The 22,469-nt window shown below is 33.6% G+C and overlaps 2 protein-coding genes across 2 annotated transcripts in view; both read right to left on the reverse strand.

The window, feature by feature from the left end:
* Positions 1 to 22,469, reverse strand: part of LOC134228452 (uncharacterized) — a 94,063-nt gene that overhangs the window by 53,890 nt on the left and 17,704 nt on the right. The gene's annotated exons all lie outside the window — the stretch shown is intronic.
* On the reverse strand, positions 17,817 to 20,804 carry LOC134228451 (uncharacterized). Its single transcript, XM_062710109.1, has one exon. It carries the CDS (start codon positions 20,562 to 20,564, stop codon positions 18,051 to 18,053), a length of 2,514 nt encoding a protein of 837 aa, XP_062566093.1. The 5' UTR covers positions 20,565 to 20,804; the 3' UTR covers positions 17,817 to 18,050.

The raw sequence follows: 22,469 nt of genomic DNA on the forward strand, positions 1-22,469 counted from the left end.
CATATGAATTTACCAGGATATTGCTATACCGCAATAGGCCAACTGAAGTGTTTCAAGAAACCAAAATTTGTTTTTTTTTTTTTTTCAAAGAAAAAAATAGTTGGATAAAACATCTTCTTAGCTACATGTATTACATGTTTTGTTTCTGAAAGAACAGTCACTGTGGAACTATTTCATAAATTACCTGTCAGTGATTAATCTTTGATGAAGATAAACAAGAGGCCCATAAGCCTTCTCTCCCATCATCTGATCATTTGGCTACATAAACACTGTAAGAAATAATTTTAAAAACCATGGCGGCCATCCTGAAAATTTCCAAAACTTGAATGGCCTATTTAGGTACTATATAGTAAACCTACATGTCTAGCTGGGTTCTTGTCTCACCAAGTGAACTATTTTTTTTACAAGTATATAATTCTCCATTACAGAAGGTCCCTAAATCAGAATGTTGAATCTAAAGTATGTTGATATTGGCTATTCATTAGATCATTAACTGTGCTAATGGAAATGGTACCTTTTATCTACTGTAGCGATTCCAAAATGGTCTACCGTGAATCGCTACTGTAGATAAAAGGTACCATTTCCATTACCTTCATAATCTGAAAATACATATACATGTACCATGAAGTTTGTGTTTTGTTGTCTTATCCGTATATCTATGCACAAAAAAGTAAATAAATAAAAACTTGAGAAATTATGGCCTTATTTCCTTTTGTTCTGATGTTGTAAATTGGTAGAGAATGGATTTGTGGTTTGAACTTGATGAAATTTTTAGTTATTTGACGTTTTGAAATCGTAACTTTTTTTGTATTGTTAGATAACAAATACTTGACGAAATCTGAATATGTTTTGTTTTTCGCTTTTAAAAAGGTTGGACTTTAATGCATGAGTCAAATCACAACTAGTATAAGTTTTACTAGCTTTCAAAACATTCATAATTAAAAAAAGAACTACTGTATGATAATTATGGACACAATGGTTTTTCTTTGATGCTGGCAAATAGGTAAAGAAGTGAATTTCAGTTTGAATATTATGAAGGTTTTAGCTAATTAAGATTTCAGTCCCCAAGTCTATTTTCTAGTACGGTTAATCAATGAATAATCGACTACCGTAAATCTGGAATTTTTTACTTCGATTTTCTTTTGCGAATCTGTTTCAAAATGCTGTTGATTAATTTTAACATTTCAAAATTTTGCGAATAACTACTACTTTGTTTACATTTACTTATTGTTGAATTATTTTTAATAAAAATATTTTTGCGAATTTAATGAACTCGCAAATTTGTTTAAGATTTATCTACAGCAAAAAATTCCAGATTAAATGTACAGTATAATGGTTTCAAAAAATTGCTCATTGGTTTAGCGTATCTAGTTTTTTTTTTAAACAATATCTTCAGTTTTGCAATATGTTGACTCAAACAAATTCGACCAGTCACTATAAATTTGGATATTCATTATTTTGATATAAGACATCGCTTATAAAGGAATAGAAAATAAACAAAAGCTGAACGCGATGAGAAACCTGCTATACAGTCTTTAAACATTTAATGTTGCATTTATTTCTCCATTTTATCATTGTTTCAATTTCAATTTTCAAACATGTAAAAACGACACATAATGGATTTGTGTATCCAGGTATATGGATTAAGTAGACATTGGTAGACAATGGGATATGGCAGTTTAAAAAAAAAACAAGTTAATTCCGCACTTCGCTTAAACAAAAAAAAAACAACGGGAAATACAAGATTGGTATTACATGTAATAGTTTGGTATAATTAATTAATTCGCTTTTGACTTCCATTCAAGTGAACATAACGTTTTTGGTTTGTTTATTTGTTTGTTATTTAACGTTTTTCTAGTGAATTTTTCACTCATATGGAGAAACCACAACCTGCCAAGGGAGAGCTGCAAATTTTGACCTATGTTTGGCACTCAGGGCCATTGAGCAGTTAGAAATCTTTTTCGTTCCAGCATCTACTGCGGCCCAGTACCTCGGTGTAACGGTCTCATCCGATAGACCTTCAGGTCCATTACGTTCAGGTTCATGGGATCTGAACAGGACTTTGGAGTGCAGGTAAGCTGTTTCCCTCCCCTTTTCGCTTACTTTTTCTCTGAATGTGATTAAATTCTCCTATAAAAAATGTTATTGAAAGGCTGGTTTTCCTACGATGGAGCATGAATAAAGAAAACAATCCTCGTGAAATTATTATACCTCACCGCCCCCTCCCAAAAAGTTTAAAAAATTCAGTTTGGTGAACTTTTCTCCTCTTAGTTGAGGCTAGTCAGAGACGTTTTTATTGATAATTTTTATACATTCCGATACCAAGTGTCTGATATTTATTTTTTTAACAATTGAAAAAAAAATGCAAAATGCTGACATGGATTGCTTTACAAGTTTAAATCATCAAATATTAATGAATCGCAAAATCATTAAATTAGATTTAAATAAACATGCGTAGGAATGATGAAGAAGGTAGTCGAGAAGATTTTGAAAACTTATAGTTGGATGAAAATTGCACAAAATATTTGCCTTTAAAATTTTATCAATTCCTCAAGTAAAGGTTGGCTGCGTCAAATATAAATTCAGAAACATGCATCACCTATTTTCAAAAATATAATTAACTTAAAGAATATAAAACACAAACTCTGCAACATACGTTTTTGTGCAATAAGTAAAATTCGATGATCTAAAAAAGGGAACCTGTCATTGTTTTCGATAGTAAATAATAAGCAACCTCATGCATGAGATATGGGAAAAAATGTTTATTTTCACTTTATGGAATTAAATATATATTGTGTATCTCGTAATTCATAAATGTAAAGATGTAAAATCATTTCATTGTTTAGATAATATTTAATTAAGGAATGTTTTTAAGTTTTGTGTCAATAAATTTGCATTGGTGGAAAATATATATATGAAAAGTTCTCAAAAGGGATGTTAAACAACAAACAAACCAAAAAAATGTTGAAAATAATTAAATTACCGCTTCCGTCATTTATCAGTTGCCATCCTGCAAACATGGAAGTGGTTTTCATTCTACCGGCGTCAATATACACGTAGTCTCCAGTGTTCATCCATGCAAACGTCATATAACTGCCGCTGTCGTACTTTCCGTTTCTCGAGTCTACATAAACTACCGCAAGTGAATTACCGGTACTAAAGAAAAATTTGCAATCAAACGCGTTATTTCCATAGATAAGTCCTGACATCATAAACACGTAAAGACCAGAACGAGGCGCCACAAACTTCCCTGTAGTCGTGGAGTAAGCATCATCTGTGTCTAGGATTTCTTTGTTATATTAAAGATGATACGAGAACCGGTCACATCATGCGAAAGGGAGGCATAAAATGCTGTGCTATCTGTGAATAACAGTAAACAGATTGGTGTAATCCATTATAGTTTCTTTTTTGTCAAAGAAAGAATAAATACAAGACGGAATCTAAAAGGGGTAGAAAGGAATCTGCTGAATGCAATTTGCTGAGAATTTTTCCCCCTATTTTGGTTTTGATTAAATTGGTTTTCGTTCAACACAAGGGCATCTGTGTAAATTTGAACGGGGTTATTTTGTTTACGAATTTTATAGTACGTAAATTTCATTGGGTGAAAATGATTCATACCAGCATATTTCGGACAAAAACAAAAAATTTGCTCTTACTGTACAGTACGATTTTGACAAAAAATGTGCAAGGTAAAAATTGGCTTGAAAACACTTAAATAATTACTTTTTAAAATTTAAAATGAAGTTATTATTATTTAACTTGCATATTTTGAATTTTTTTTATACAGGAAAAACATGCTAATTGCTAAGTAGATTATGTCATTTTCTGTAGATTATATTACGTCGTGTGATTAGGTCATACATTGAGCTAGGACCTTTGATAATATTCATACTTTGTAAGTATGTAGATATTTTCTCTCCGCATGTTTAAATGATAGAAAGACACCACAAATGTATATATTTACATAAATTACGTTTTCACTTTTATTGTTACCTCAAAAAATATCAGACACAAACATTAACAATCTTTTGGGCGCTAATGCACAGTGTTGTGTTTATAATGTTAACATAGGGATTTAATCAAAAGAATTTAAATTAGGCTTGGGTCATATTAAAAAAAATCTTAAGAAATACTTAAATAATTACTCATTCATGGAAAGTAATATTTTTTTTAGTTTCACTAAGCCGAACAAAAGTAATGAAATGAGAACACAAGTCCACTTTCATGTAACATTGTATCATGCAGTAATGATGGGGTTTTGAAATTGTATTTAAGCATCCTACATGTACATATAAATGACGAATTTATAACAATAATCGTATAATCCTACAGTATCAACGTATTTACTTTTCATAATCTATGGGCCAAGAGGTTTTACACTTTTCAGGGTTTTGAATCACGGACATTTAGTTCCAATGCTTTTAATTCTAAATAATTGATCCATCAAAATTTCTGACAAAGAACCTTAACTTTCTTTAAAAAGACATTGGCATATTTACCATTACATTGAATGATACAATATCTATTGTAAGTTCCACAAATCATATTAAAATTGCATTTCATTTCGTGTATTTTTTAATAAGAGTAATTATACTTTAAGGGATTACATTTGAAAAGATAAAGTTCTCAGACTTTTTTCTCCTTAACCATTATTTTTCAAAGAGGTTAGAATACTTTACCCCTTTTATTGATCATCCAGCCAGAAAACATGGTATGCATCGCTTCTGCACGTCCATTATTTAGTTTGATCCAGACTTTGTCGTCCACTGTAAGATTAAGGACGGCAAAGGAAGTGGATGTGTCGTAGTAAGTTGAGGCTTCATCAGACTTCGATATTCCCATTTCGAATCCGTTCACTAAAAGTGCAGCCTCAGTCAACTGCCCTTAAGTCTCTATGCTCCAAGAAAACACATAAAAACCTGTTGTTGGTACAGTGAATATTCCGGAGCATTTGTCGTATCCGAATCCAATGTTTGTTATTAGATGGTCGAAAAAAATTACCCCGGGACGGCAGCGACTAGAAGCAACTGCATGAAAGGCAACGTGGTCAGGCATTGCTGAGAAAAATTAAATGATTGATTTCGTGAAAATATTTATATTTGTTCAACAAAATATTCAGTTATAATCGTGGTTTAAATAAAGAAATATATGTAGCTATTATCAAAACTACTGTGAATTTGAGTCTTTATAATGTCCAGATATGAAATGATTTAGAAGATCGATTAAAATGAGTTACAACAGCAAACGGCAATTATCACATATCTTTTATTTATCAAATAAGATAATAGTCAGTTCCATTTTAATATTTGAAAAAGCAGTACTTACTCTTATACAGTTTCTTTTTAACATAGTTTAATTCTTCCTCCAGCAATTCCATTTTAATAGACTGGCGTCTTACAACCTGCTGGACATCACTCAGTTCCGTTTTTAGAAATTTTAATTCATCTGGCTCAGAACATGTGACCGAGTTAGAATGGAGGCGCTGGCATATGCAGTAATTTATCCAGGATGCAGTAGTCAAAATTATCAACAGTGCTTTTGTCATTTTGTTACCTCCTTTTCAAGAACTGTAAAATTGTTTTGTACAGATATACTTAATACAAAATTTCTGTACTCTCTTACTGATTATTACACTACAGTTGTGTTGCCAATCAAGAAATTCAAGACAATCCACTAGATCCTTTTTTGCAATAAATATTACCAGCGAATTTCTTGAAGAGTTTCAATGCCAACGCCTTTAACTAATCATTTACTGTTGACATTGACATACCTTCGTTATCTTGATTTCTTCGTGCACCCTGAAACATTTCCTGTTTGTCTTCACTACTTTCAATGTTAAACATTGCTTAATAAGACAATGACATGATAAATAGCATGGGAGTTAATATCCAAGGAAATCCTTATGCACGTTCATAACTTATGGTCTTGTGTTAGATTGACATATAAAAGATAAGTCTGTTTTTGCTAATTATCAGTTAAAAATATATCTATGGTAGATTTTATATTATTATACTTTCATGTTAAATAATAAAATCTGATTGGTTTAGATGCAGTTAACAATCCGTTTGAATACCCTGAGCCTTAGCAACACACGTGACAACGGGTAACACAACGGTAATACCACATGCGTGGAAATTATGCGCGTACGGTTCACCGTAGAATTCTCAAAACGTCAGTTGCGCGTTTGAAAGAACCGGAATTAACTTGACGTCAATAAAAGCTTGCGTCCGATATAGCTTACTTGAAAACAACAAACGACAGACGATACATGCTTTCGAGTGTAGGAAACATGCTTGCGAGCCAGAAATAACGAAACTTTATATGATAAATGACTCTAATTCGAGTATCAAACAAACAATAAGGAGATTAGTGAACTGGTGAGTGTGAAAGCTTTCTATACATGAACGTATAGACGATCGACGGTTTTTTTTTTTTTTTTTTTTTTTTTGCTGACGTCCTGTATCAATAAGACATTCAGTATAATAAAATAAATGGTGCCTGTTTTGGAGGGTAACATTTGAAATTGACACCCCTCGGAAAACCATTGTCAACCTCCGCTGACGCGTCGGTTGACAATGGTTTTCCTTGGGGTGTCAATTTCAAATGTTACCCTCCAAAACAGGCACCATTTATATAATAGCATATTACAAACTTAATTTTTTTTTTCAATGAAAATAAAATTAAATCTAAAATTGAGTCAGTTTAATTCACATTCTGTGAAAAAGTGAGTTTTAAATACAAAAAAATGTTCAGACACGTGTCGTAAGTGTTTCACTTAGTGGGTATCTAATGCAATGCGCATATAAATCACCGGGCACGATGACAAGAACTACAGCTATGAACGATAACTAATACTACGATTTATTTAGACAAAGCAGATACATACTTAACCGTACAAATAAGATTCGTATTAGCAAAACGAATAAACATAACATGTTACAGTAAGTCAACGGAAAAATAGCATTATTGCGTTTTCTTACGTTTTGTTACAGGATGATTAAATGGAAAATGAACATCACAAAATTATAAACCTGTGTTTATGTTTTGTCCTTTCTCCCTCCACCCTGATTACTTTTCTTTGCATGTCTTGTTAAAGATCTGTAGAGGCCTTGTATATATTCCACCGTTAAAGCTTGCAACTTCTGTATTATTGCATGTGAACATTTGGTAGAATTTTAAGAATGAAGGTTTGCTAATATATATCAACAAAACACTTTTTCTCTCGTTGGTGGGATTTAATTGCGTCGGTTTCGATAAGGGAAACAAATATATTTTGATTTGGCCTTTGCACACACTTGGAGCTCATCGGGTAGCTCGTACCACGCACACTTTCCTCGGACGTCAAAGGTGTTCTACCATTTTGCCGAGTCAGTCATGTGATCCTGTTTGGATTTCATTCAAATGTTATACTTCTGAATCCGAGTTACTTTGTTGCATGCTGAACACTGTGTTCATGCTTCCAAAGACTACTAACTTATGGTTGTAATTGAATTGAACATATTTTATTGACAATTAAAGCCAACAGGATAAGACACAAGTTCTGACAACTTAGATAGTCTTCTCCTCATACAAAATTTTTTATAATATTGCCAAAATAAAGAACAATTATTTTCGGTAACAATTAGTAGTGTCAAAGACAGTTAACTCTTGATACCAGAACACAGTACTATATATACAAAAAATTAAGATTTTTCAGAGAATCGACCACAATCCTTTAAAAAGGTATGAATAACTTTAAAAATTTCTACATTTTGTTGATCAGAGAATGAATCAACACCCCATAACATCAAATGGACATCTATAATGTACAAATTGTTGAATGATAATAACTTATTCATTAGAGAATATCTTGCTGTTGCATATTTTCTACAAACAAAAAACAAATGATAGGAATCCTCTATTTGTCCACATGAGCAATTCGGACTGTCAATTAAATTACAGCGAAATAGGTCAGAATTTAAAATGCAATTATGTCTTAACCTTGTGTGAATAATATTCCAAAATCTCTTACCAAAAGAAAAATACTTTGGAGGTTTTACAATATTGCTTGACAAGCATTTTTTAAAACTTTTCATAGAAGTTGCCTCCCTTATGTTAATTTTAATTGCATTCCACTTTCTAACAGTATCTGGAATAAAGGATTTATTGAATAATTCTAATCTGCATTTTGGCAAGGAATAATTGGAGGAATTTCTAGTAGAATATTGTGAAATGTTGCCTCTAATATCAGGTACTATATTTTGAATATAAGTAGGTACTAAATTATTGTGTATTTTATACATTGTTACTAGATTTGTTCGATTTCTTCTATTTTCCAATGGTTCCCATCCAGTTTCCAGATAAAGTGAGAATGGTTGTAATTAATATGAGGAATTACACAAAATTAATTTAGAAACCTTCTCTAATTTCTAAATTCTAAAGAACTTTTGGACGATTTGAAATCACAAGGCTTTACAAAATTCAACAACTTAAAAACTTACGAATTTTCAACTTTATACACAACAATTCCCCACGATAAATTAAAATCCAGGCTTTTTGATATCATTGACAACTGCTTCTTTAAAAAAATGGAACACGTAAATTTACTTACCTCGTCACTGGTCATTTGCAGAATTATTTTGTTAAAACAGATTCTGATTGACATCAAGAAGATGCTTGAGTTTCCGATTGACAATATCTATGTGGTTTTTGGAATCCAGGTATTCCAACAATCTATTGGAATTCCCATGGGTACAAATTGCGCTAACAAACTTATTTTTATATTCATATGAAGCAGAATATATGCAAAATCTCATGCGTGAAAAGAAGAAAACACTTGCTGTGGCCTTCAACTCGACGTTGAGATATATCGACGACGTATTGTCAATTAATAATGGTAATTTCCATTTCTACGTCGATACGATATATCCCGGTGAACTTCAGATAAAAGATATCACAGAGTCATACACTTCTGTTTGGATATTTTACTTGAAGAAGACACTAATGGTAATCTTACAACCAAGCTGAATGATAAACGTGATGACTTTAACTTTTCTATCATCAACTTCCCTTACTTATGCAGCAATACATGTATACCTGCATCACCTGCATACTGAGTATATATATCTCAGTTGATTCGATACGCAAGAGCATTCTCTACGTATGAACAATTTCTAAAACGAGGTAAATTATTGACAAGCAAGTTGATGAAACAAGAGCATCAACAGTTTCGTTTAAAGTCATCATTTCGTAAGTTCTATGGTCGATACAATGACCTTGTCAGCAAATGCAATTAATCACTGAGTCAAATGCTGACTGACTTTTTTATACCAATTGTTAGTCCATTATTTATACACTGAATTGACGACGGATTTTTTTTCCCGTTATTTCCTGATCATGACAAGGAGCACACGGCGGATGTGACCGGTCGGCAGGGGATACTCACTATTCCATGGCACCTGATCCTACCTCTGATGTTTACGGAGTCCATGATTGCTCTGCTCTTATTTTGTACTGTTTTATGGACTTTTTGCATTATCGATCAGATTGAGATAATTAAAGTTTTTTTTTCCTAAGATCTCTAACATTAAATGGACAGACCTCAAAAACGGAGAGACATAGGATAAAGTCATCAACTGCAGAAAATCAATATGATTATATTTCGGACATAGAAGATGCTCAAAAAATATATACCATTATATAAAAAAGTTAATAAAAGAGTGGAAACCAATTTAAGCACAGGATTAGCATAAAATTAGCAAACATCAGCAGTTTCCTGTTTGTGAAAGCCTCTGTACATGTTTCCAAATGTAATAGCATGTTTCTAGTTCAAAATACACTCAACTTAATTTTTTTTTATAATTCCTGTTGCAATAGCTAAATTTTATTTATTATGTGTCATAATTTTCTTTGCTTATTTTGAAGCGCAGTTTTATTATAGGAGCATAAAAGTGATAAATATAAATTTGACATTCGTTTAAGATACTGTAAACCAACTTTTATTCGCGACGACTTTATTTCGCGATTTAGCAAGGTCAAACTAGATCGCAACGATTAATTTTCGCGATCAAGCCTTTTTGGATCTTTTATTTATAGACAAATAACACTTTAAGGACCGGTTCGCGGCGAGAAATATTCGCGATGACGAAGATCTCGCGAACTTTGCGAAAATTTCTCGCACGCGAATTAAACTTGGTTTACAGTATTCTCTAACAGTTTAATTAATTCAAAAAATAGGTAACATCTATTAAGTGTATGTCCTTGAGAAAAGGCGATTAATTATACCATGACGTCATTATCAATTTAATGTTACTTTTTTCCCGTACTTTACATTTTCAATACAAATTGAAGTAAATAAGTAAAGCGATTTGGAATTCATGGAATTCATATTAAAATCATGCAGTACTCTTAATACCAACACTGTATAATCAATTTACATATTTTTAATTATTAAGCTAAATGACTTATTACATTTCTCATATTAAAGAAACCTGTAGGCACCTTTCATTTACTATAGATCTTGACTTAAAGTGAACAAATCCAGTATCATGTTATGAAATTACATTGTGATAACTTATGTTGGTTACAACTATTTTGAGGGAATGCAAAATCCTAAAAATTGAATCGTAAGTTGCCAACGAAAGAGTATCATTAATATCCTGTTAAATGTGTCTTTAGTCAAAGATGTGTTGAATATTGTGTATAATAGTTTGATGTATAGCATGGAATGCATGATTTTCCATAGTTATTATTTTGTTAATTATGTATCAATTATTTTTAACTAGTATGGTTGGTGTTTGATTACAAATATTCTATCACATATGGTCTGATTCAGTAGAAAACACAATTTTTGTAATAAATATTAACATTGTGAATCTGAAAGTAACCCCCAAAAAGTAATTTATTAATTAAATCATGTGAAAGTGCAAAAAAGTCAAGAAATGTAATATCGGTAAATAACCAATAATCTCACTTTTTTAGGGGAAAGATAAATACTTTATTAACTTTTTATAATTATTTGGGTATGTTCTTCATCATATAAAAGATTGAAAATATTCCGACAAAGAATTCTGGTAAATATTGACAAAGAAAGACTGCACTTACGAACGTTATTTGGAACCTTTTCGGCTAACCATTTGAAGCTTCTGATTATAATGCTTCGCTAAGCTTATAAATGATAATTGTACATGTATATGCTTTTGATATATATGTCTCATTTTACAGTCATATATATTTCTATAATTACATACAGCGCTAAAGAGAACATGTTTAGGCCATAAATTCCGGAAAAATGAACTGGACCATTTTCGATTTTAAGGTCGCAGCAAAGGGGCGGAGACATTTAAATCGCATGGAAATGGATCAAAAGCACATGGTTTTTTCGAATAAAATCTCTATTATATATGATAAAGGCGGAGAGGAGGGTTTTGTGTTCATTGTGTACAAAAAATAAATGATTAATACCATGCATATAATTTCATTAATTTGTATCCAAGTAAGTAAGTAGATTAAGTAAGTAAGTTACTGTATTTTTATAGTGACATATGCATATAATTGTTAAATTATTTTGCTAACATACTTTATAAAAACGATCAGGACCCGGCCCATCGGGCCTATATGCCATTTTAAACAAAAAATTGGAATAAGTTTTATATAGAAAATAAAGAGCAGAACATTAAAAGAAAAACAAAAAGTTCATAACAATAAACACATTTGTGATAAATGTATATGCATTTTGTACGCTTAGGTTAGTAGTGTCTGTTTTAAGAATTATTGGAAGATGAAAATGACACTGAAATACATTTTTATTTTCTGAACATAGTGGACTCTCTTCGCATAAATGAAAAATACTTTGCAACCTGTCTATATGATAATTATGACCATGTCATTTGATTATTGGAAGAGTTAATTTTCAAAAAAGTTTTGATCGGTATTCAGAGTACAAAGGCTAATGCATTAAAAAAAAAATGAATTTCGGCTTCTGCATTATCAAGGAAACTGCATAATATTCTCTACCTAACATTCTTTTAAAATTGAAATGCTTAAAATCCACTGCTTATGTATTTGCTGTCAAGCAGCTAACTAACTTAATCTTAAAATAATTATGCGTTTGTGCCTACAGTGTATTAAAAAAATTACAGAACTTGAAAATAGAATTAAAAGTTTAGATAACCAGCTCAGATGTTAATGATGTGCCATTAACAGTGTCTTATAATTGGGAAGAAAAATTATTTCAAGTACATGTACCTTGATTATATTGTTGAAATAAATTGTATTGTGATTTTGATACAATTAACCATAACTTCATAAATTCTTTTGTAATGACAATGATCAGAATAGCCTCATTAACACCTTTCAACTGAAATGCAAATTAAAGTTCTTCAAGTTCTTCATCTCTTAATATAGGAGCTATGAAGTTAAGAACATTGGATAAAGTATATTAAGACTAGAGGTATTGTAAGCCATGAGCTCATAAAAGATCCCCACCTCCCATATGGTTATAATGGCGAAGTACATATTTTGCTGTGGCCGGAAAAACCCAAAATATATATGTGTCCTAATAAATTACGGAAAGCTATATTTACCACCCAAAAACTAGCCCCAAATGTACTTGCCCTGATTTTAATAATACCCAAGCCAAAATATTACTGATATACCGTGCTATACGCTGGCGGATTAAGAGGGGATAAAGAGGGTCCGGGCCCCCTTTTTGCGTTAAAAAAAATACACAATTTTAGATAAATCAATGTTTTTTGTAGTGACTGTGGGTTCCTACCCTGACTTAAAACTGGTCGGGGCCCCGTTTTCAAAGTTTCTTCAATATTTTGAAGATGGAAGTAGATAGAAAAGAATTATCCAATGACTGACACAATGTAAGGGTATCGAACACGTGACTATCACGTGAGAAAAGTGATTGTAATATCAAACGGGTCACATGGGCTGACACTCAGTGACCTGCTATTTTAGTAGCAAACTCTAGCGAAATTTGGGCACATTTTTAAAAAATTAGATATGAGCCGCAACTTGGCCAAAATATTCCTTTGGATATGTATAATTTTTAGTTAAAATACACATTCTGTGCAAATGAGAAAAATGGTCAAGTTGCTGCTCGATGTACACAATGTCATTGAAAACTGGTGAAATATGAATAACAATAGAAATGAGACAAAACTGATAGACGCCCGTTTCAAAAGCTAGTGTCGCTTGGTATTATTTAATATCGTCATGTTATATAATATACCAAAACCTGCTCTTAAGATATTGCTTAATACATATAGAGCATAAATATAATGAATTTTGGAATTTTATTTTGCGCAAAACATCGGGATCGGGTGCAGTCATTCTTTAGGTGGAAAATTGACTAAAAATAATAAGGTTCATTCGCCTTTTTTTTTCTTAATGTCGACTAATCTTTTATGTTAAAGGAGTTAAAAAGAATTTATTATTGAGAAATACTGTTAAATACTGTTCAGTTATTAAAGTCAACAACCGACGATGATTAATTGTGTATTTTTTAAATTTTTCATATTCTCTTTATGACAAGTACCCCTAAAAATGGCTTAAATATGTAGTCACAGTATGTTATTACCATTGCATGTCTCACAGGCTGCACTACATTTAATATCAAGGAAACGTATCATGTGCTTTTGACTGATTGATAAGCGAGTGCAAATTTAACATTTTGAAAAGTTTTAAAATCTTGTGACGAAAACTTTTCCAACATAGGTTCTACCTTAATCAGGCCAAATCTTTACACATAATTACGGTAAAAAAAATTACGAGGGTTTGTTGAGTCACGTTTTGTCCGCCGTCACATTATGTCCGCCGTCACGAAATGTCCGCCATTTTTTCAGAAAAATCGTCACGTTATGTCCGCCGTCACGAAATGTCCGCCTCTTTTTCGGAAAAATTGTCACACTATGTCCGCCGTCACGAAATGTCCGCCTCTTTTTCGGAAAAATCGTCACACTATGTCCGCCGCCACGAAATGTCCGCCTTTCTCCCCAAAAAAATAGAAATATTAGGTCCGCCGCCAAGAAATGTCCGCCTTTTCTCCCTAAAAAATCGTCATACTATTTCCGCCGCCACGAAGTGTCCGCCGATCATCCAAAATTGTAACGTTATGTCCGCCCCTACAAAATGTCCGTCCAAGATTGAAAATAGTGTTTTATTTTTTCTTTTCGGTGTTTAATATATGTATCTTTAACCAAACGTCTAATAATGTATGCCATCAGAAATATCCACCAAGAAAAATTAATAACAATGGTCTGTTCTTTGCTACAAATGATTTCATTGAACTACATTGTTTCGGTCAATTAATGGAGATATGTTTCATTTCTCTTGATTGTTTACGGTTTTGAGAATTTAATGGCATGGTGTCAGAAAAATTTAAGCCTTACCCTTTGTTTTGATGCCAGTTTTTAATTGTAATAACAAAGAAAACATTGTGAACGGCAGGAGGCGGTGGGTTATTTGATATTAAAGTTTAAAGTAGCCTTGGTGCTCTGCGGAGTTTAAAAAATAAATTTAAAGTATTTTACATTGGCAGGGAATATTTATATATTTAGTGTTCAAAAGCTTAGCAAAATTGCGATATAAACTAGAGGTACTGTGAGCAATGAGCTCACTAATTGAAACCCGCTGCCTCCCATATGAATATAATGGCAGTGAACATGTTTTGCTCTGGAAAATCAAAAATATATGTCAGATCAAAAAGTAAAATAGGAGGTACACAATGGCAATATGTAATTAAAATCTGTTAAAGTTTCATTAAATTTCCTTCAGTGGTATGAGAGGAGTTGCGGATAAGAGATGGGTACCCCAAAGCGTAACACACGGACAGACGGACGGACGGAAATACCGATTTCTATATACCCTCCCACTTTTCAAGCGGGAGTATAATAAAAATTAAAATTGAATAAATAATCGTGTCAATGTTGTATCTGACCGAATCCTGATTGACGAATTTTGAAGCGCAGAGAATATAAGGATTTTCGTTATATGTAAAATTTTAATTTCTCACAAATACGAAATTTATGCTGCAGCAGACAAGGATAAAGCATTTTTTTTATAGTGTGCCAAAATAAAGAGAAATGCAACTTAGCGGACCTGGATGGAATGGGGGGGGGGGTCAAAACCCCCCTTAAGATATGTCTGAGAGAGAGAAAGAGATTCAAAATATTTGTTGTGCTTTAACCTAAGTACCGGTAATTGTCTCGTAAAGGCTACTTATTAAATTTATGTATGAAAAAATCGGTTGTTCAAATAAAATACGCGCCTGCAATATTGCGTGCACTGTTTTAATGTGTAGATTTTTATGATATATATTTTATTAATAACAGATCAAGTAATGTCAGTTTGTTGCCTCATAACATGAACATTGTGGTTTGCCGCTTGAGTCTAACTAAAGGGTTTTGTGTAGATATAACGAAATATGACGAGTTTAAACAGAAGTTCGAGCAACTAACACTTGTGCCGAAATGTCCGGGAATTATGAAAAAAATAAATTATGCTTGTGTATTATATACTTTATGTGTATTTTTATATAAGTTTACGTATTTCCTTTTCATTTACCGAGAAGTTCGGTAAAATAAAAGGGTAAATACGTTAAGTGCGACGTTTCTACGTCTGTATTCATTGGTATCTTTTCGAATAATTTAATGGCCCTTAAAAGGGCCGTTTATTGTCAACTCCTAGGAGCGACTCTTGATGGTCTTGCTTATTGAAAGCAAGAAGAGGACTGTTCCCGCCTCGTTGAAGTGGATCTCATCGGGAAGGTAATGTCTGGGAAATTTGACATCTATTCTGATGTAGGTTCGGCCAAGGATTTTCTTCATCTTATTGTTAACAGTTCTACGCCTTGCATCAAACTCCTCACGCTGCAAAGGAAATCGAAATTTTCCTCTAGAAACAATCTCTGAGAAGAAAATCTCGGGTTGTCTGCAGCTGGGACTCAAGACTTTAATTTGGTCGAAAAGGCTCGTCAGACAGTCAATGACTGTTGACGCCTCGGCTCCACTGGAAATGTCGTTTCCCCCTAAGCACACTACAACGATGTCCGGGTTGTACCTCAACATCTTGGAGATGATATTTGGACAAGGCTGAGAAGGTGTTATCCCACCAACTCCAAACCACCCGACTTCAAATGGCATGACAAAGTCTGTAAAGCTTGAAGCTCGCTTCACGTAGGAGGAACCGAATATGGCGACTCTCATGGTGGCTATAAAATAAAATCACAAATTTCACAGTTATAACAAACTCGAGGCAAATTATGTAATTAAATAATGATTACCTTTTTTGTCATCTATGATTAAAAAGCAGTTATCAAATTTAAAAAATTGCTATTATATATGATCTTAAAAAATGAACTTTTTGAAGTTATACTAATTTTGCTTTGAAATCAATTACCGTGTCGATCATAAATGGCTAATTGGTTATTAATTATGCCTAAAACAACCTCAACATGAAGTACGCTGGGAGTTCAAAATAACTGTTAAACTATATCATCATTACTGCTACTCCTAATTTAAATTTTGTTCGTACATCAATAAGACGATTAACTCTCATTACCGCTTCATACACGAATTCGTAATCGATGACGCAGAAACTGAGTCCTATATTTATATATATAGATTAATCACAATGTTGTCAAAGAAAGTTGGAAATCTATTTAATTCAGTTTGTTATCGAAAATTAAATACAATAGGACTTTCAAAAATTCCCGTGCGTGTAGATTTGAAAGACACAGCCCTCAGTAATGTGTCTTTAAGATAATAAAGTGTGGAGAAAACCTACCCAAATAACAATAAACCTTTTTTAAGTGATCAGGGAATACATCTCACATGCATGTCCATGTATAAGGTGCAGACAAATTGGAGGTGCATTGTAGCGATATATGTATTCTACGAAGAGGATACGAATAGGAATAATAATTTAACCCCCCCCCCCCCCAGCCCAATAAAAATGTTTTAAAAAACCGTAACGACAGCCACTACAAATGTATATCGTCTGATGAAACACGACGAATTATCATCACGTTGAGTTTCAAACAATACATAATAGATTGGATTTAATAAATGGTTTCAAACAAAGTTATCAATGTCTTGATTGTAGGGAATTCAGAGAGACAAATAGTTCGCTGTCTCGATAAATAGCGTGTCCCAATATCAATAATTATCAGTAATTACAGTACTTGCAAAACGTCCATAGTTTGAAATGAAACTGGATTTTTTTTTTTCATGATTTAAACATATTAAAAGCATTCAGTGTACCTAAAAATAATACGAGCTTCAATATTAAACAACTTTAAATTAATGTTCATAGCATTTTGTTTGGAAAGGGGAGAAGTGTCTCGCTGAAAACAAATGTAAATTTTTACTTCGTTATGCAAGACCAAAAACAGCACTGCTTATCCGTGTTTGATCCCGAGATCAAAACGAATGAATAAAAAATAATAATATTACACGCACATTTCTAGAATATTTCTGACAATTTAATTTTGTGGAGGCTTTCAAAGTGTCCTGCCCTGTTTTTCAATCTAGATTTTTTAAAATTGTTGTGCATCGATCATATACCAAGTTTTTTAAAGTTAATACCAGTTAATATTGAATAAAAATCACGTGACTATTGTTAGTAGAGAAATATTGAAATAAGGGTTGTCGGCAGACTTATAGTATATTCTAGGAGAGTTCTGCCAGTAAAACTGTTGCCCAACTTTTGCCACGTGGAGGCATCTCCTGTTAAGAGTCATCTTTTTTTTTTTTTTTTTTTTTTTAATAAATAAATATATTATACTCTATTAAATAAATAAATAAATAAATAGATATTTTTTTCTGTAACATGTTAACCTAGATTTGCGCGAATGTGGCTCCAACTGGAAACCAGCTCATAAGGAGACAGGTCGTACCACATTTTCCCTAATGATGTGTTTGGCGCGAATGGTGGCTCCAACTGGAAGCCTGATCAGAGAAAAAAGGCCATACCACCATATACTGACAGTGTTTGAAAATTAATAAATTAATAAGCACGATATTGAACGCGTATATACAAGGATATTTTTCACGTTTTATCCGTTACTTTTTAAATTTAAAATCGACAATATAATACCATCCGGCGATTGCTGTTGCCAGTATCTCGATGTAACCATTAATCCACCGGGAAGAAATCGGTCGCAATATATTCCGTAATTCCATCATTACTCCACTACCCGAACCCGACACACGGCCCAACTGACGAACAGACCAGTTGTGCCTTACGCCCTCTGCGAATACTGACCTACCTTCCAATAAAAACATGACATTTTCATTTAAGTATACTTTAGGACACAATTTATGAAGGGTGCCTAGCAAATGCTTGAAGTGTGTTGAAACCCTTATTAAAGTCAAAAACATGTTAAAATTTTTGTATATTACAAAGGATAAAATATGACGCTGAATGAAGTAAGGTAAATCAGTGAATTGCTTTTGGTTTACATTTTCTGTTTCCGGAAAAATTTGCTTACGAGCCCTGACATAATCACTTGGTGTAAACTTTTTAGGGGGTCGCACGTTAGACCTTAATCGGACAGGTGATAATACTGGTGGCTGTTTGTCTAAATTTGAATCGTTTATCCTATCTGTAATTGGAGATAAAGAAGGTGGAGATAAATAAAATGATGAGTTAAGACTTGGGGGAAATAACCTGTCTTTCTCTGTGGAGCTCAGATTGTTTGTGTCGGAGATTGCTGTTGGGGAAAAGCGTTGCAAAGTCGGCGTTTCCAATGTTGGCGGAACAGGAGAATCGATGTGGTCATTTGCAGTCTGAAATAATTCGTTGTCAGGAAAAGAAGCCGAAGGCCCTATGTTTACATGGCTGACCGGAGGAGATAACGAACTGTCGTTGGTGGATAGGTGTAGGTGGAGAATCGAATCACTAGAATAATCTGTTAGTTGAGGTTCAAGTTGAACTTCCTGTAACGAATAGTGAGAAAAATCATTACTGTGAACATTGTTATTATCTGTGTTGTTTTGGTTTGAGTTGAGATCCCTGTTTGGAATACACACTGTATTAACATTATGAAAATTAACTTCATTAATACAAATATCCGCCTGCGTGCCCGGTATCGGTTCTAACCTTATAAAATGAAACTCGAACTCATGGCCTAAATAAATATGTAAAAGATTTTCCCTATTTTGACGATCAAAAGGCAAAATGTATCTTAAGTCTGACTGGGAGCTCGACACAATACCTACTGCGATATTAAATGCGTTCGCGATGGCCGTGATGCAGATGTGGTCGCCCCATTCGGTACCCAGTATGCCCTCTAAATAGGTATCCCAGTCTAAATTAGGTACAAAGTGTGAAAAGCGGTCGCCTGCCGGTGTTTCAGGGTTCTCGGAGAGCCAGTTTACCACGATATCTCTAATATCTTGCTGATTAAGGTCGATTTGTAAATAATTAGAGAGCGATTGTGCAACTGAATGAAAGAGACAGCTACCGTCTTTAGGAATATCCCCAACGGGAATTAAATTTCGTTCAAGCGCATTTCGAACCAAATCGTCATGGGCTGTATCGGTTCTCGAGAGGCTCGGTCCTTTAAGTTGGTTTACTAAATTATCAGAAAGATAGAAATCCGATATATGCGGGAAATTATGGGAAGGCAGTGAACAGGGAACTTTGCTTTCGCGGCAACAAAATTTATTTAATTTGTGTACACAGTTTGGATCCGATTTTCGGGAGCATTTCTCATTGTTACACTCGCACAACGGATCAAGCCTTAATCGATGACGTTTTTGTCTTTTTAACAGTTCTTCGGAACGTGAAATTGCTGCTATGTTTTGTACATTTATCCAACGCGACACCCCACTGGAAAACCTGATTTTGTAAGAGAACGCGTTGTGTTTTGTGCCGATTATTTTTCCCCTTTCGAACCGCGGCCTAGCTTTATTGTAATTTTTCCGAGTTTGGGATTTTACGAACACTTCGTCGCCCACACTATAGACACTAACTTGATGTTTTTTGAAATGGTGCTTTATCATGGTTTTTTCGCGTTTTTTCGATGCCAGTAGGGCTGCCTTGCGAATGGCGGACTGCTTTTTCAACTCTTTCGAAACATTATTTGAAACGGTTGGTCCAAGACGAGTAGACTTACGCACACGATTAGATTCCCGTCCGTGATATACGTAAAATGGAGAAGCCTTTAAAGAGGAGTGATACTCCTCATTGCGCAACATCGCGTATTTTGATAAATCTCGAACCCAGTTCGAATCGCTTGTTTTTAGTAGGTCGTACTTAAGCTTTGATTTCCAGGATTTATGAGACGATTCAATTTTACCTTGACTTTGCGGGTAATACGGTCGGCTTTTGATAATTTGACAACCCAATACCTCGGTCAACCGGGTTACCGAACCATGGAATTCGCGACCATTATCACATTGTATGATTTTCGGCGGTCCTTCGCTTTCATAAATGGACTCCAGCGCGTCTGCGATTTCCGTGCTTTCTTTCGAGTTGAGCGGGCGAAGCCATACGTAACGACTGAAAACGTCTAGAACCGACAAAATATACTTGTACTCTACACCGTTATAAAATTCCGTGTGTCGCGACATATCAACTAAGTCAATTTGGTGGCGTTCTTGTATCGAAGTTGCACGAATCGGTTTAAGAGGAGCAACGTTATCGAAAATTGGATTGACGGACTGCTTTTCGGGAAGAGATTTAAGAGAGGTTTGAACCTTCCGATGTGTTACGCCGCTGAATACAGATTTTAAGCGATGTCGAATTTTTCGTGAACCAGCGCCCTTACTTTCCTCGAATGCCTGTTTTGTCGCGGAACTAATTTCACTTAACCTTAAAACCATTTTACCATCAACCAAAACATTGAGCTCCGGTCAATGGGTGCAGGCAATTGGCAACAGACAAAGGATGATTCTTTCTCCAGCGACGAATCATCCTTGCCGCATTTTTTTCTTCTAGTGTTGCCTTTCTTTCGTTGACAGTCCTTGTTCCTGAGATGATATCTGAAAAAATAATAAAATCTTTCATGTTAACGGTTAAATGGAGATACTGAGTCTACTAGTACGAGGGTTGTCCAAAAAGTTCGCCGGACTGGGCTGTGTAGTTTATGTATATAAAATGTATATTTAGATGACGCGCGTAAATTTTTGTGCATTGTTTTGAATTTTTAAAATTAAATAAATTATAATTACTTAAAGATTGATGCAAGCTTTTGGAAGTGCGTTGCGCCTTAAAAAGAAATGTAGTGTGGGTCCAAGAACACGTGAACAAGTCAAAATCTAAATGTTTGACGTTATAATGAAATGTGGTGCCATATTTCTGCCCCCTACATGCAAGATAAATTATGTTAACATGCAACATGATTATGTAGACATGCAACATATTTATGTCAACGTGTTAGTTAATTATGTTTACATGCAAGTTACTAATTTTATAAAAATATAATCAAAATATGGGTAAATTTACTTACTAACGCCTGTATCTGACAATTAGATGCAATATGCAACGTAATTATGTAGACATGCGACTTATTTATGTCAACATACAAGATAATTATGTCAACATGCGACTTATTTATGTTAACTTGCAAGAAAATGATGTCAACATGCAACTTATTTATGTCAACATGCAAGATAATTATGTTGACATGCAAGATATATATGTAAGTTGATATGCAAGTTATTATCTTGCATGTTGACATAAGATTAAGTTGCATGTGAACATAAATATCCTGCATGTCTACATAATATCTCGCATGTAAACATAAGTATCTCGCATGTTAACATAAGTATCTCGCATGTTAACATAAGTATGTTACGTGTTGACATAAATAAGTTGCATGTCTAAATAATTAAATCGCATGTCGACATAAATATACCCTGCAGTTGAACATAATTAACTCGCACGTCAACATAGTTATCTCGCATGTTAACATACGTAAATCGCGTCTTCTCATAATTATGCTGCACCATGCATCTATGAAGTCAGATACGGGCATCAGCACGGTATTGTACCCATACTTAAATTAAATTCCCTTTAAAGATTTGTAACTTACATGTCAACATAATTTATTTTGCATGTAGGGGGCAGAAATATGCCACCATAAATAGAAATTAGCTTAACGTCAGACTACCCCCTGCGCTCAATCTGCGATATTTAAAGACCCCGATTTTTACAAAAATATTAAGTTTCATGAAAAAATGAAATCATTCTGACCTGGTTTTTCATGAGAAATATTTTAATATACAATAAATGCACATAAAACCATTTATTTTCACAAAAACGTCATAGTCCACGAACTTTTTGGACAACCCTCCTACTTTCATGGAAAAAAAACAACATACATGTATTACTTCACACATTATAAATTATTTTGGTACTTTGGTCACATTAATTTGGTTATCTGGGTCGTTATAGGTCATATGAAACATAGACATGAATACATTGAGTATCACGCGGTAAAAATATATTTTCAGTAGTATTTAAATGTAAAGGCA

This window comes from Saccostrea cucullata, unplaced genomic scaffold, assembly GCF_032062105.1.
Source record: "Saccostrea cucullata isolate Sc308-1 unplaced genomic scaffold, CSIRO_AGI_Scuc_v1 ctg623, whole genome shotgun sequence".
NCBI lineage: Eukaryota > Metazoa > Mollusca > Bivalvia > Ostreida > Ostreidae > Saccostrea > Saccostrea cuccullata.

Coding starts and splice junctions, on each gene's coding strand:
- LOC134228451 (XM_062710109.1), bottom strand. CDS start 20,564: ATGTCGCGACACACGGAATTTTATAACGGTGTAGAGTACAAGTATATT.